This window comes from Neofelis nebulosa, chromosome 4, assembly GCF_028018385.1.
Source record: "Neofelis nebulosa isolate mNeoNeb1 chromosome 4, mNeoNeb1.pri, whole genome shotgun sequence".
Classification (NCBI taxonomy): Eukaryota; Metazoa; Chordata; class Mammalia; order Carnivora; family Felidae; genus Neofelis; species Neofelis nebulosa.
This window is the reverse complement of record NC_080785.1, coordinates 158,818,630-158,833,973: the sequence shown is the minus strand read 5'-3', so window position 1 is coordinate 158,833,973 and position 15,344 is coordinate 158,818,630. Positions and strand designations below refer to the sequence as shown.

General features: G+C 44.8%; 1 protein-coding gene across 1 annotated transcript; it reads left to right on the top strand.

Moving 5' to 3' along the window:
* The first annotated feature begins 8,175 nt into the window (after positions 1-8,175).
* CASP14 (caspase 14) lies at positions 8,176-14,910 on the top strand. Its single transcript, XM_058727663.1, has 7 exons — positions 8,176-8,357; positions 10,081-10,152; positions 11,176-11,325; positions 11,416-11,641; positions 11,783-11,899; positions 12,088-12,191; positions 12,695-14,910. The coding sequence occupies exons 2-7, from the start codon at positions 10,126-10,128 to the stop codon at positions 12,797-12,799; spliced, it is 729 nt and encodes a 242-aa protein (XP_058583646.1). The 5' UTR covers positions 8,176-8,357; positions 10,081-10,125; the 3' UTR covers positions 12,800-14,910.
* Positions 14,911-15,344: the final 434 nt, after the last annotated feature.

The window sequence follows — 15,344 nt, the reverse complement described above, 5'->3', positions numbered from 1 at the left end:
CCACTTCCCAGGACTGGCTCAAAAGCTGTCCCCTCCAAGACCCACTCCAACCACTCTGTCACCATCTATGGTCATCCTCTGTCACCCCCTCTCTGGTCTATTTCCATTTTAAACATGGCTCACCGTCCACATTATCTTGCTCATTAATATGTTCAGTTATTATCTGTCCCTTCCCACAAAACTGATGGGTTTCAACCTTGTAACACATTCAGTCCACCTGGGTCTCTTTTAAAAAAAAACATCTATGTCAAGACCCACCTTGATGACTTAAATCAGAATCTTCTAGAGGAGGACGCAAACATCTATATTTTTAAGAACTTCCCAAGTAACTGCAGCATAGCCATGGAAAAGAAGGGTTGCCTTGGTATGTAAGCCCCTGATGACTGTGTATCCACAGCTCCAAAAACCGGTTCTGAGCCAGTGCCTGCTGAATGGTCATGTTGTGCCTAGTCACTTTCCAGAAGCTGTTTTATTTCTTCCTCAGAACAGTTCTCCAAGCAGGTGTTAATAGGTGAGGCAATTCTGACTCAGAAAGGTTGTGATTTTGTCTGCAGCCAAACCAGAATGGAAATGCAGTATGGGGATAGCTCAGCCCCACTTCTTGTGCTGGGCCAGGGCAGGGGTCTCCTTGGGGTTCCCACAGCCTGCTGTACCCCCATTTCACCACTGGCCATCCTAAACTGTCTACAGACTGTCTGGATCCCCCATGAGAGTTCCAAGCAGACAGCTCACCATCATAAAATAAAACAACAAAATGTCACCAAATAATAAAGTTAGACCACTATTAACATTGTAATACTAAATATAATTCATCAACTTAATTAATTGACTAATTAACAGTTACCCCAGCCTATGATGAGTCATAGTTTCCTCCTTATCATTTTTTTTTTTTTGAGAAAGACAGAGAGAGAGAGCAAGCAGGAGAGGGTCAGGGAGAGAGGGAGAGAGAGAATCCCAAGTAGGCTCCATGCTGTCAGTGCAGGGCTTGGACTCACGAACCATGAGATCATGACCTGAGATGAAGCCAAGACTCAGATGCTTAACCAACTGAGCCACACAGGCACCCCTCCTCCTTACCATATTCATTCACACTCCACAAAGATTTCTTGAACTCCTATTCTTGGGCCCTTGCCCCAAGTCTTGTATTAGATGTTTTCATACTATAGTCTTAATGAGGGAGGTGGTATTACTCCAGTTTATACCTGCAGGGTTAGGGAACATGATGAGTGTCGATTCTGACAATGCCAGGTATTTGTTCCCAATTCACAGACCTTTGTTGAAAGTTTCCCTGGGCCATACTGATTGCTGAGTGAAAACTGTATGTGTGGCTCACACTTTTTCAGCCTTTCCTCTGGGAAAGGCAGACATCACATCGGCATTATAAGAACAATATGAATGCCCCAGAGAAGTGGAGGGAGCCCTTGAAGTTAGGATCTGACCTGGTCCAGGGAGGGTTCAGAGATGGCTTCCTACAGAAGTTGCATTTTACCTGACAATCAATTGACCTTTTAACAACAAAAAGTAGTGGTTATCACTCCCAAGCTCAGAATCCCTCAATGGCTACTCATTGCCTATGAGACCTATGAGTTGGTCTCCCCACAATCCAACAAAATCCAGACTCCCTAGAGTGAATTCAAGCCCATTCATTATCCCATCCCTTCCTGGACTCACCATTCTCACCACCACCAGCCCTTACATTTGATTTTCCAACCACATGGGAGCACATGGTACCTTGAAAACACCAAGTCCTCTCCTCCACCTTTGCTGTTGTCCATACTGGGTCCCATCTGCCCACCTTAGAAAGCATTATTCATTCCTCAGGTCTTGGATGAAATGCCAGCCTCTCTGGAAAGCCAAACTGCAAATTTATTTTCTTTATTTATTTTGAGAAAGAGAGAGAGCAGGGGAAGGGAAGAGAGAGAGGGAGGCAGAATCCCAAGCCGGCTCTGTGCTGTCAGCATGGAGCCCAGTGCGGGGCTTGAACTCACGAACTGCCAGATCATGACCTGCGCCGAAATCAAGAGTCAGACGCTTAACCAAGTGAGCCCCCCAGGAGCCCCCCAGGCAGGCTTCTCTTCATGGAGTCTCTACACCAGGTTGTCTTTTTCTGGATAACTAACTGGTGGGTAACTCTGATTAATACAATTAATTTAACCAGTTGATTCATTAACTCACGGTTGCTAAAGCCCAGAGTGACACATCCTTCTTTTGCATACTGACACTGTGTAAATATATGTCTCATCAGAGACGCAAGAACCATCTGAGGTCTTGTCATTGGTGTAGTGAGGAGGAACGGAGAAGGGACTGTCTCTGCCACTCTTCATTTCAGGAGACAATTGGACATCCCAAAGCATTCACCAATCTCACTCTTCCTTCTTGTGTACCTACTATGGCTCTGACTGACATATTCACACATGGCCCTACCCCCAGGTACTGGCTCCATCGGCTACCACTGGGCACTTCAGGAAATATCCTTTTCTATCCCAGCCACACGGAGCTGGATCCTCCTAAGGAATCTCTCTGCAACACTCAGTGATGTGCTGCAATGAGCTCTTCCCAGCTCCACATTCTGTGATGCCATGTCGGTAACTTGAGATCATCCACCATGGGAATATTTACACCATGGAAATTGGTGGCAAACACTGTAAATCAAGACTTTTTTTTTTTTTTTTTTTTTTGCTTTGTGTTGTTTGTTGGTTGGCTGGCTTGCTTGTTTGTTTAGAGCAAGCCGGTTGTTAAACATTTTTCAGCACACCATTGCCAATATCCACATTCTCCATTCTTTCCCTTAATATCCAGTCTTCTTAGCTGGCCAGACTCTGTGAGAGAATGAGATTTCAAGAAGGAAAAAAGGTGACAAAAGTATAGTTCAGCCACAATGTTCGGTCTGGGATGAGGATTGGATGTTGAGTACTGTTTGATTAGGTCTGTCTCTAGCTGGCTTTTATTTCTCTTCCAGCGAACAGTATGTGCTTTTGACCCCATCACAGAACAAGATGATGGCCGGGTCACCTCTTCAGATGATTCCATGTACTCCCAGGTGTATTGTCCTGTCCCCTTTTAGAATGGCCAAACCTTACCTGGGTCATTGTGAAGAAACATGGGAAGGGTTGCTTCCCTACATGCTTTACATACACGGTCCCCAAGCCTTATCCCTGCACAGAAAGGTCACGATTGGGACATATTCTGTAATGAATATTTATTACAGTGTCAGGGATAAGGTACTTTGCAAGATCTGTGGATGCTATTGGTGACAATGAAGATGAGATTACAATCTTCACAAAGACAAAGACTATATGAGTTTCCCTTGCCAATGTTGACCCAGCATCAGACACAATACCCAGTAAATATTTGTTGAATAAATTAAATGAAGAAGGAGGAGAAGTAGGAAGATGAAGGAGGGGTGATGGAAAAGAAGAAAACATAGCATCCAGCGTAGTGCCAAGAAGGAACATTGCTGGGTTTTTTATATGCAGGCTATCTCTCTGAATCTCACAGCAACTCTAGAAGGTAGGTCTTCATTTCTTACAAGAGAAAGCTGAAGCTTAGTGGAAATATCCTATATTGCTGATGATGCAGGGATTCAGGCACTCTCTTTCATATATTATTTGAAATGGAAAATGAAATGCTAAAGACTTTTGAGAAAGCAAGATAGCAGCCAAAATTTAGCAAGATTTTCAATGCCTTATGCCCTTTAAACCAATAATTCCATTTCTAGGAACTTCTTCTCCAGAAAAGCCTCAATCTTGTGCCTGAAGAGGGATGTACAGGGCGCTCATGGAAAATAGTAAGGTTATTTGCCTTGGCAAAAAAAGTGGAAATACTTGAATGTCCAATCAGCAGAGGAATGGCTTAAAAATTACTATCCATCTGTTCTATGGGATATTGTGCAATTTATAAAACCAGTGATACAAGACATATACTGGAATGGCTAAGACAAAAAAGAAATGGAAAATACCAAGTGTTGGCTTGGATTTCGAGCCTTTAGGGACTGTTGGTGGTAGGCTAACAGTGGTACAACCCATTGGAAATGGTTTGGCAATGGCTACTGAAGCTATATACATATACATTGTCTGATATCCAGCACTTTCACGGATAAGTGTGTACCCAATAGAAGTGTGTACATGTGTTCATTAAAAGGCTTATATTAGGGGCACCTAGGTGGCTCAGTCAAACATCCAACTTCAGTTCAGGTGTAGTTCAGCTCACAGTTCGTAAGTTCAAGCCCTGTGTCAAGCCCTGCATCGGGCTCTCTGCTGTCAGAGCAGAGCCAGCTTCAGATACTCTGTCCCCTTCTCTTTGCCCCTTCTCCTCCCCCCATCTCAAAAATGAATAAACATTTTCTAAAGGCATATACAGTACTAGATGTATATAGCTCCATGCCTCGTAATCTCCCAGGAAAAAACTAGGAACTATCCAAATGTCCATTACTAACAAATTGGATAAATAAACTGTGATATATTCACAAAGGGGAATATTATAAAGCGTGCATCCTCGATAGGAGCAATATTTGACCTCCACAGGGGAAAAATTGACTCTGGGGAAGTAAAATATATATATATATATATATATATATATATATATATATATATATATACAGATATACATACCATATATAGATATAAACAGAGAGAGGTAGATATATGACAGATCCGTAGATAGATATAGATATATGGTATGTCGGAAGTATTAAACTTCATGGAGGGGCAGTTAAGTAAAGTATCTAAAATGGCTTCTTATGAGGAGAAAATAATGGAAAAAAAGATTGAAAAATACTATTATAAAGCAATAAGATTGAGGACCTGCAGACATATGCAGAGGAAGATTGAACCTCACAAACAAAATGTTGGAGTGAATGAAACCAGATACAAAAGAGAGCACACTGTATGATTCCATTTATATAAAGTACCGAAAGCAGGGGAGCCTGGGTGGCTCAGTCTGTTAAGCATTCGGCTCTTGATTTTAACTCAGGTGGTGATCTTATGGTTCGTAGGATCCAGCCCTTCACAGTTGGGCTCCGTGCTGACAGTGCAGAGTCTGCTTGGGGTTCTCTCTCTCTCTCTACCCCTCCCCCCATCTCCCTTTCTCTCAAAATAAATAAATAAGGGGCGTCTGGGTGGCTCAGTCAGTTAAGCGTCCAACTTCGGCTCAGGTCATGATCTCATGCTTCGTGGGCTTAAGCCCTGTGTCAGGCTCTGTGCAGACAGCTCAGAGCCTGGAGCCTGCTTCAGATTCTGTCTCCCTCTCTCTCCGCCCCTCCCCTGCTCACACTCTCTCTCTCACCCTCAAAAAATAAACATTAAGGGGCGCCTGGGTGGTGCAGTCGGTTAAGCGTCCGACTTCAGCCAGGTCACGATCTCGCGGTCCGTGAGTTCGAGCCCCGCGTCGGGCTCTGGGCTGATGGCTCGGAGCCTGGAGCCTGTTTCCGATTCTGTGTCTCCCTCTCTCTCTGCCCCTCCCCCGTTCATGCTCTGTCTCTCTCTGTCCCAAAAATAAATAAAAAAAAAAAATAATAAAAAAATAAACATTAAAATAAATAAATAAACAAACAAAACTTTTTTTTTAAAGTATCAAAAGCAGGAAAAGTTCATCTCTACTGTTCTATATCAAGAGAGTGTTTGGGGAAGTCAAGGGCAGGGTAGTGACAAGAAAGGAAGCAGGAGAGGGAATCCAGGGGCAGGAGGCTGTTCACGTTCTTTCCTTGATCAAGTCCTGGTTGCATGGACTTGGTATGTTCAATGTGTGAAAATTCATTGCACATTCATGATTTATGCTCTTTTCTGCATGTAGGTTATTCTTCAACTAAAAAAAATTTTTTTTTAAGAAAACCAAAGATGAGTTTGTTCCACACGGAGCGACATGGAAAGATGACCCAGACATAAATTGTGTGATGACCCAGTGAACAAAGCAAGTAACAGAATGATTTGGTGGAATGAGCCAATAGATATATATCACAAACAGCTATAAATATGTAAGTCAGTGCAGAAATGGGGACCTGGAGAAAAATTGCCCAGTTTGGTGCCTGGGTTATCTTGAAACAAAAGGAATAATTGGGGGGGATGAGAAGGTTTCCGTTTCTTTTTTTTTTAACTTTGCTATTGTGGTAAGATGCACATAACATAAAATTTACCATTTTAACCATTTTAAGTATACAGTTCAATGGCATTACGATATTCACACAACCATCCATCTCCAGAAACTTTCCGTCTTGCAGAACTAAAACTCTGTCCTCATTAAACATTAACCCCCCATCCCCTGGTGCTCACCATTCTACTTTCTCTCTCTGTGAATTTGGCTACCCTTGGGACTCCATATAAATGGAATTATACAGTATTTGTCCTTTTTTGTCTTCGGATAACGCCCTTGAGTTTCGCCTGTGTTGTAGCCGGTGTCAGAATGTCCTTCCTTCTTAAGGCTGAGCAATATTACATCACACGGATACACATATTTTGTCTTATCCATTCATCCATTTCTGGACAGTTGAGTTGTTTCATCTTTTGGCTATTTCAAATAGTGCTGCTCTGACACTGGTCTACACATATCTTTTTGAAACACTGGTTTCAGTTATCTTGTGTGCATACCCAGTAGTGGAATTGCTGGGTCAAGTGATAATTCTATGTTTACTTTTTTGAGGAACAACCATACTGTTTCCCACAGTGGTTGCAGCATTTTATAAGAATGTTCTGGTCTTATGGAGTACGTGTCAGTGTGGTTTGAATATTCTACTTCTAGATATAAGCCCAAGAGAAATAAAAACACACATCCACACAAAGATGTGTGTACATACTAGTGTTTATAGCAACATGACTTTTTTTATTTTTTTAATATAATTTATTGACAAACTGCTTCCATACAACACCCAGAGCTCATCCCAACAAGTGCCCTCCTCAGTGCCCATCACCCACTTTCCCCTCTCCCCCACCCCCCATCAACCCTCAGTTTGTTCTCAGTATCCAAGAGTCTCTTATGATTTGCCTCCCTCCCTCTCTGTGACTTTTTTTCCCCCTTCCCCTCCCCCATGGTCTTCTGTTAAGTTTCTCAAGATCCATCTATGAGTGAAAACATATGGTATCTGTCTTTCTCTGACTGACTTATTTCACTTAGCATAATACCCTCCAGCTCCATCCCTGTTGCTGCAAATAGCAACATCATTTATAACAGCCAAAACGTGGAAACAACCCAAATATCCATTATGGATGGATAGATAAACACAATGGGGTATAGCCATAGAATGGAATATCATTCAGCCATAGAAAGGAATGAAATACTGATACAGGCTACAACATGAATGAACGTTGAAGACATCATGCTAAATGAAAGAAACCAAACACACAAAAAACCACATATTCCATTCATGCAGAATGTCTAGAACAAGGAGATCTATAGAGTCAGAAAATAGATCAGTGGTTGCCTAGGGTTGGAAGGTATGAGTGGAGGGAAGACTGGGGGCAATAACTAAAGGGCACAGGTTCTTTCTGAGGTGATGAAAATGTTCTCAAATTGGCTGTGGTGATGGTTGCACAACACTGAATATAGTTTTAAAAAAATGGATTATACACTTTCAATGGATGGATTGCTTGGTACATGAATTACATCTTTTTAACTCTGCTAGCATAACATAAAATAAAATGAAGTGAAATAAAGGCTGAAAAAGAATCAAGGAGCAAGGTTGTGAGGAAGAGAAGACAGCAGCGGAGTCTGCTGATGCAGATGAACCAGACCCTCTGGGGCTGGACCCTCGTGGGTTTGAAGGCCAACTGTGTCAATTTCTGGTTGGGTGACCTGGGGCAGTCATTTCACTTCTGTGAGTCAATTTCTGTTGGGAGCAACAGTACTGATCTCTTGGGGCAGTTAACACTTGATGAAACAAGAAACAAGTGAAATTGGTATTATCTGCCCAGTTGAATGTGGATGGGATGGAAGGGAGCATAATGATGGATGTGATGGATTGATGGTAGCCTGATGAGCTGGACCCAGGGGTTGCTTTGTGGGTGGGCTGATGTAAAAGCCCTGGCTGATTTTAATTCACTGCCTCAGACTCCTTAGCAAGGGGGGTGTTGGTTAAGCTTCGTCATGACTCATGCCAGGGCGTTAGGTTCCATCTGGTCACCAAGGCTGTGCCAAGGGTGTGTCCCTCCCACCATGAGGTTTCTTGAGTGACAGAAAACTCACTTGCAATAAAGGGCCAGATGGCTGTGCTGCCCAATTTATACACAGGCCTCACGGGAGAAACACTGTCAGCTCCTTCTCCAAAGTCAGCACGTGGACCTGACCCCTCCTCGGTATTTAGCCCTGTTGGCAGTTAGCAGAGCACCAAGACTTGTCCCGTCTTTAAGGAGCAGCCATTTCTAGAGTCAGTAAGTAATTTAGCAGATATTGGTTCTCTCTACCCTCTCCTCTCCTCTTCTCTCCTCTTCTCTCTTCTTTCTTTTTCTTTTATTCTCTCCCTCTCCCTGCATGAATGGATGCTCTGGCAGTTTTGGCAGAACTGAATAAACTTCCATCCATCCATCCATCCATCCATCATCCTTTCATTATTTGTTTGTTTATTATTTGTTTACTCAACAAATTTCCCTGGGCACCACCTCTGTGCCCATTCCCACACTGCCTACCCTGATGGAGACAGAGATAAGGAAATTCGGTTTTCGACCCTACAAACTGAGCTGCCTGTTCAGCCACCAGAACAAAAGTCAAAAGCACTGCTGTCACACAAGTACAAACATGCAGTGCCACAGGAGTCTGGAGAAGGGAGAGGCGGCTTCCACTGGGTTAACAGGGATGGTAAAACCTTCCTTGTTGGGCCATTGCTGTAGGGCACCTAGTGCTTTTCCAAGGTCCTTCTCAGATGGGAAAACCAAGTCTCAGAGAGGAGAATAAGATGCTCAGGGTCACACAACTGGGAAGGGACAGGGGCAAGATTAATTCTGGTTTATCTGGCTCCAGAGTCCATGCTTTTTTCACTTTTTGGTTCCTTTTCCCTCACAACACTGGCTCGTGTGTGTGTGTGTGTGTGTGTACCCCCACACATGTGTGTGCAGGTGTGTGTAAGAGAGAACAAGAGAGATTTTTTTCTAAGATTTTATTTTAAGTAATCTCCATACCAAACATGCAGCTCGAACTCACAACTCCAAGATCAAGAGTTGCATGCTCCACCAACTGAGCCAGCCAGGAGCCCTGAGGGCAAGAGGGGTTTAATATTCATCTCTGTCATAGACCAGAGCTACATGAGGGTAGGGAGCATGCCCATATTATACAGTTTATTCCCAGTGAGTGGCATATAATAGGCACCCAGAAACAATTTGCTGGATAGATAGATATGTGGGTGGGTTAGTGGATGGATGGATGGATGGATGGATGGATGAGTGCATGGCGGGGGGAAGTCATAGCAGATGTGATTCATCCAAATTGGCACAGAAGGGTCTTGACTAGTAAAGACACATTCCAAGCTGAAGAGGAAGTGTAAGAAAAGGCAAGGAGGTGAGACAACACCAAGAATATGGCAAGAGTCAGATTCTCTTCAGCCAGAAAGTAAAACAGAACTCAGACATGAGAACAAAGAACTCAGACAGATGTTCGGGCTCAAGGCAGAGGGAGGAAGGTGGATTGATCTGTTTGGATTAGAAACACACTGGGACAGTTTTAAAGCAGTCTTCCCCCACTTTGATGACACTGTCATTTTAAACCCAATCCCAAAGCATCTCCTTGTTGATGTATCCCCAGCCTATCAGTTCCTGGGCAGCATAGGGGAGTACATGGGGCCACTTTCCCCCTCATCAGTCCAGGGCCTTCAGAGGGAAGTCCAGTCTGTCACAAGCTGGTGAGGGTCTTGAGGGAGGGATAGGGAAAATTCCAGGGGGATGGATGGCATCTCAGTGTGGGCTTAGCAGGAGTGTCGTCACACTAGAGAAGACACACTTCACTACTCCCCTCTCTTGACCGGCTCTGGCCATGAACCAAGTCCCCCCCCCCCCACCGGGTTTCTATTCAGTCACAAAAATCCAGATAGACAAACTAGTCTGTTCCCTGAGCCCCTCTGGCTTCCCTTGGAGACCTTCACACTATCTTCTCTTAATCCCCCAGGATCAGCCAAGAGTGCAGAGAGCCGGACTCAGGATCAGAGGAAACATGAGCAACCCTCAGCCTTTGGAGGAGGTGGGTTGGGTGCAGTTTTGGGGAGAGGGGTGGGAGCATCTGGAGAGAAGGAAGGTAAGGAGCTTAATGCTTCAGAGATATCGGAGAGGGTGAAAAATCATGATATGGATTCAGAGCTGGAAGATGCTTTGTGATCATTCAGATGAAGGGGGGAAAAACACAGAGATGGAAACCAACTTGGGGTGGAGGGACCTTGCTTTACCTCTCTCAGCCATCAGATTTTTAACACTATGGTTGATATTGAAGATAAGAAAAGAAATTTTGACCCCAATATCCTTCTTCTTCAGACAGGACAAGGTAGGATCTCAGTATTACCTTCAGAAATTTTGAGACCTCCTCAAATGAGAGAGTGATGCTCAGAACACTCTTAGGAAGGATGGAGAGACAGACGAAACCACCAATGTGACAGCTGGAAGGGACCTTCACAATCTCCTATGAGCACACTCATTGTCTGTGTTTGGAAATTGAGGCTCAGATAGGAACAATGACTTGACCAAGTCCACAGAGTTAAAACAGAGCCAGATCCCAGGTTAAGGTGCTAGACTTGGCAAATAAAAATAAAGGATACCCACTCAAATTTGAACTTCACTCTGACAACAAATAATCTTATAGTATATAAGTATATCCTATGCACTATTTGGGACATACTTATATTTTTTTAAAAACTTGATTTTTTAATGTTTATTTATTTTTGAGACAGAGACAGAACAGGAGTGGGGGAGGGGCAGAGAGAGAGAGGGAGAGGATCTGAAGCAGCATCCAGGCTCCAAGCTGTCAGCACAGAGCTCAACACAAGGCCCGAACTCATGAACCATGAGACCATGACCCGAGCCAAAGTCGGCCACCTAAACAACTGAGCCACTCAGGCGCCCCACAAACTTATTTTTTTATCTGAAATTTGAGTGTTACTGGGCATCCTGTATTTTACCCAGCAACCCAAACCCCAGGCCTCTTTGGACCACATCTTCTGCTTCTCGTTGACCTCCCTACCCTTTTGATGATCTTTGTCAACTCTTGGCCCAGGAGGTATACGACATGTCAGGCGCCCGCTTAGCCCTGACACTGTGCGTCACCAAAGCCCGGAAAGGTTCGGAGGCAGACCTGGACGCCCTGGAACGCATGTTCCAGCAGCTGGGATTTGAGAGCACCATGAAGAGAAACCCCACCGCTCAGGTATTGTGCCCCAGGCCAGTGAGCGAGGGGGCTGGGCCAGAAGGTGGGCTCTGGGGCCACACCTGAGTCTGGCCATTCCTCTTGTTCCAGCAATTCCAGGAAGAGCTGGAAAATTTTCAGCAGGCCATGGACGCCCGGGATGACTTCATCAGCTGTGCTTTTGTGGTGCTCATGGCACATGGGCTGGAAGGTCGCCTCAAAGGAGAGGATGAGAAGCTGGTTGAGCTGGAAAACCTTTTCGAGGTTCTGAACAACAAGAATTGCCGGGCCCTGAGAGCCAAGCCGAAGGTGTACATCGTGCAGGCCTGTCGAGGAGGTGGGGACAAAGCTAAGAACACAGAATCCAGCCCAACCCCAGATCCACAGCCCCAGCTAAGCCTTGGGTTGCCAGTCCGTCTTATGATCTCCTTTCCTCCTCTGTCTCTGACTTTGCCTCTTCCTCTTCTTGGTGTTTCAGAACACAGGGACCCCGGTGAAACAGTAAGTGGAGACAATATCGTGATGGTCGCCAAGGACAGTCCCCAAACCATCCCAACGTACACGGACACCCTCCACATCTACTCCACCGTGGAGGGTATGAGTCCCCAGTGGGCACAGGGTGGTCTCCCACTGTTCCTCACCCACCACTCCTGAGATGTTCCTCCAGGACCCACCTTTTCCCAGGGCCTCTTGCACCACACACACACACACACACACACACACACACGCACGCACTCCATCTCCCATCGGACCTCTCCGAGCCCTCTTCTCTGGAATCCTTAGGGTACATCGCATACAGACATGACAAAGAGGGCTCCTGCTTCATCCAGACTCTGGTTGACGTGTTCACAGAGAGGAAAGGACCCATCCTGGAGCTTCTGACAGAGGTGAGTTGGGACAAGGTACCTGGAACCCTCACCCAGCCTGAGCAGGGAGGCTGAGCCTCTTCCAAACCTTACTGTGCTTTCACCCTCTCCTACCCCTAGCCCCAAATCCAACCTATTCCCCAACACAGAAAATAGGATACCAATATCCTAGCAACAAGTTTCCTTAATGCAGAAAATTCCAAAGCCCATGGTATGTGAGATAATTTAGATGAAATACAGGTAAATTTCTGTAAATAAAACCCGTAAGTTGAACCGTTGGTTGAGAAAACTTTTTTTTTTTCTTCTAATGTGTTTTCATGGTGGATTAGGAAAAAAAAAAAAACATAACAATAATGTCCAACCAATGATTCCCTAGAGATTATGGTATAGGGTGAGACAATAAAGGTCTCCCATTTTAGGACGTGGAAACCCACCTACCTTGTTCTCTAACCTTCTCCTCATAAGCCCACTACATCAATTCCCCCAGGGACCCAGCCCCAAGCTGACCACGTCTCTTGCTTCAGGTGACCCGGCGAATGGCAGAAGCAGAGCTGATTCAGGAAGGAAAAGCAAGGAAAGTGAATCCCGAGATCCAAAGCACCCTTCGGAAACGGCTCTATCTGCAATAGAAATACAAAGGGCAAGGAGGGGCTGTCTTTCAAGTGCTCTCTCTGCCCCACAGATATTTAGAGGCAGCTCTTACCCCATCCCTAAAATCTTTTCTTCTCAAGGCCAAGTAGCACCCAGCCCCCTCTTTCATCACACTCCTCAAACAGATCCTCCTTCCATCTGTCCCTGTCCTTCTTAAAGCAAGCCAGCTAAAACATAGTACAAGGGCACAGCAATAATATCACCTTCTTCAGGCTGGAATCTCTATCTCTATTAATGCAACCTAAGAGTACATTCACTTCTCCTAGTTTCTGCTCCTATCTTCAACTGAAACCCTTTCTTTCTCCTATTGATTACACCTAGGCAAATGTTACTGGATAAAGCTCAAGATACTCTACTGATAAACCAATGTCCACTTGCCCCCTCCCATCCCAATCAAACTTCCACTGGCTCCTGAATCTCACTTGGAATGATAACCTCCTCTTAAGAACTATATCCATTTCCATCTCCCAGAGATTCCCTCCCTACCCCTGGAAATTCAGTAAGGCAAGAATCATTCTCTTTCCAAGACTCCTCTTCCTTAGCAAAATGGTGCCTTGACATGATTCTCCTTTTAGCTTATGGGCTCTCTGGCTAATGGAGCAGTTTCACTTTTTCTGAGTCTCTCCCTACTAACTAATGCCTCCAAAGGCCCTGGACTCAGCCTTCTCTCCAAGAAAATCCATCCATGTATTCATTCTCAAGGCTTCACTTTTAACCAGTCTGAATCAGAGAATGTTGGAGCTATGTCAAATCCTCTAAAGTCACCTTCTTACTTTTCAGACAGTAAGATAGAGACCCAGAGAGGTTAAAAGGCTTGTCAAATGCCACACAGGTAGTCAGTAGGAGGGTCAAGGTCTGGCTTCCAGCCCAGCCCCCTTGCCACTGCCTGCTAAGTCTTGAACCATCAAAACACTTTTCTTAATTTTTTTAATGTTTATTTAATTTTGAGAGGGGGGGACAGGGGAGGGGCAGAGAGAGAGGAAGACACAGAATTTGAAGCAGGCTCCAGGCTCTGACCTGCAGCACAGAGCCTGATGCAGGGCTCAAACTCACAAACCATGAGATGATGACCTGAGCCAAAGTCAGATGCTCAACCGACTGAGCCACCCAGGTGCCCCAAAACATTTTCTAATTAGAGGAACTTTCTAAGAAAAGTTTTCTCTACTTGGAGATAGGAGCTCCTTGGAAGACCTACAAGCCCTCAATACCCAATGGTCAAGGCTACCTGCATGGGATTCCAGCACTGGGCTGGAATTTGAACCAGATCTCTGCCTGCCAAGTGTATGATTCATGTCTCCCCATCTCCAGCCTTGACCTTCCCTACTGAAATAACCTGTGGGCACATCTGCCATTATTGGAAATTCATGGTTAGAGATGAGTCTTTTCTTCCAGTTCCTCCTCCAAGTGTTCCCTGGAACCCTCACCCCAGACCCCAGGTTCAGAATTCTGCAGTTACCTCACACTCTCCTCTTCTTGCACCCTTCATATGCCACCAGGCACCGTGTCCAGCACAGCTTGACTTTGAAACCGTTCTCACATCTGTCTTCTCTTCCCTTACAAGTCACTCTTGAGGCTCAAGTCCATCCTCTGTGTCTGCATCTTTTTACCACCTTCCTTCTTTGCCTCTATGCCTGCCCATCTCACCCTATCTCTGCCCTCCATCTACAATTCACCTGCCTGGAATGCTCAAGAACACACAATGGTGCCCCATCATTTAGATATCAAGGCCAAATCCCACATCCTGATTTCTCACACGCTTACAATTCCCCTTTGTACCAGCAATCAGCTAAACTCCTCTCTCACCTCCCCCAGTGTGAATTCACTCCTCCAACACAAATGTCCCTTTACTCATTCCTGTTTCTGAGGCTTTGCTATCACCATTTCACTAACCAGGTGCCCTTTCTCTCCCTTCACTCCCTTTCCACTACCTCCCACCCATACATATTCCAAAGAACCATTCCCAACATTCTTTATAGTTTATTCTCCACTCTCACCCAGGATGAGACACTGATGATTACAAGACTGAGGGCGGGAAGAAGTCTTAGATCAACATAATGGAGGTTCAATAAACAGATGTCAAACTATAAAAGTATGTCTGGAATCTGCTCTGTGCTTGAAATGTGAGGCCGACGTGAAAGGCATTATGGATTTGGTTTCTTTTTCCCAACGGCCCAGTGCCTCCCAGGCATGTCCATCATGAACAGAGAATCAGGAGTTTCATCTATCTCTTTCATAAAAGCAGACGCGTTGGGAATTTGTGAAGTCAGCAGCCACATTTCCATTCCAAGTGGATATATTTTACATGACTGTCACCACGATGTCATCTCCAGAATGTTCCCAAGGAAGTATTAAGATACAAGACTATAGCTTTTCAGAACCATAAGGGACCCTGGAAATCAGCTAATTACAGGATCACAGATATTTAGTAAGTGTACTACCTGTCTCTTATCCAGGAGCCCATGGCAGGCATGACTAATCAAACACACCTTTCCTACTGAAGTCAAGTGTAGCTTCAAAGTATTT

What these genes read in the sequence shown, in the direction of transcription:
- CASP14 (XM_058727663.1), top strand. Translation starts at nt 10,126, where the DNA reads ATGAGCAACCCTCAGCCTTTGGAGGAG. An exon ending in CGTGCAGGCCTGTCGAGGAG is followed by an intron (nt 11,642 to 11,782) that starts GTGGGGACAAAG and finishes TTGGTGTTTCAG; the next exon opens with AACACAGGGACCCCGGTGAA. An exon ending in TCCTGGAGCTTCTGACAGAG is followed by an intron (nt 12,192 to 12,694) that starts GTGAGTTGGGAC and finishes CTCTTGCTTCAG; the next exon opens with GTGACCCGGCGAATGGCAGA.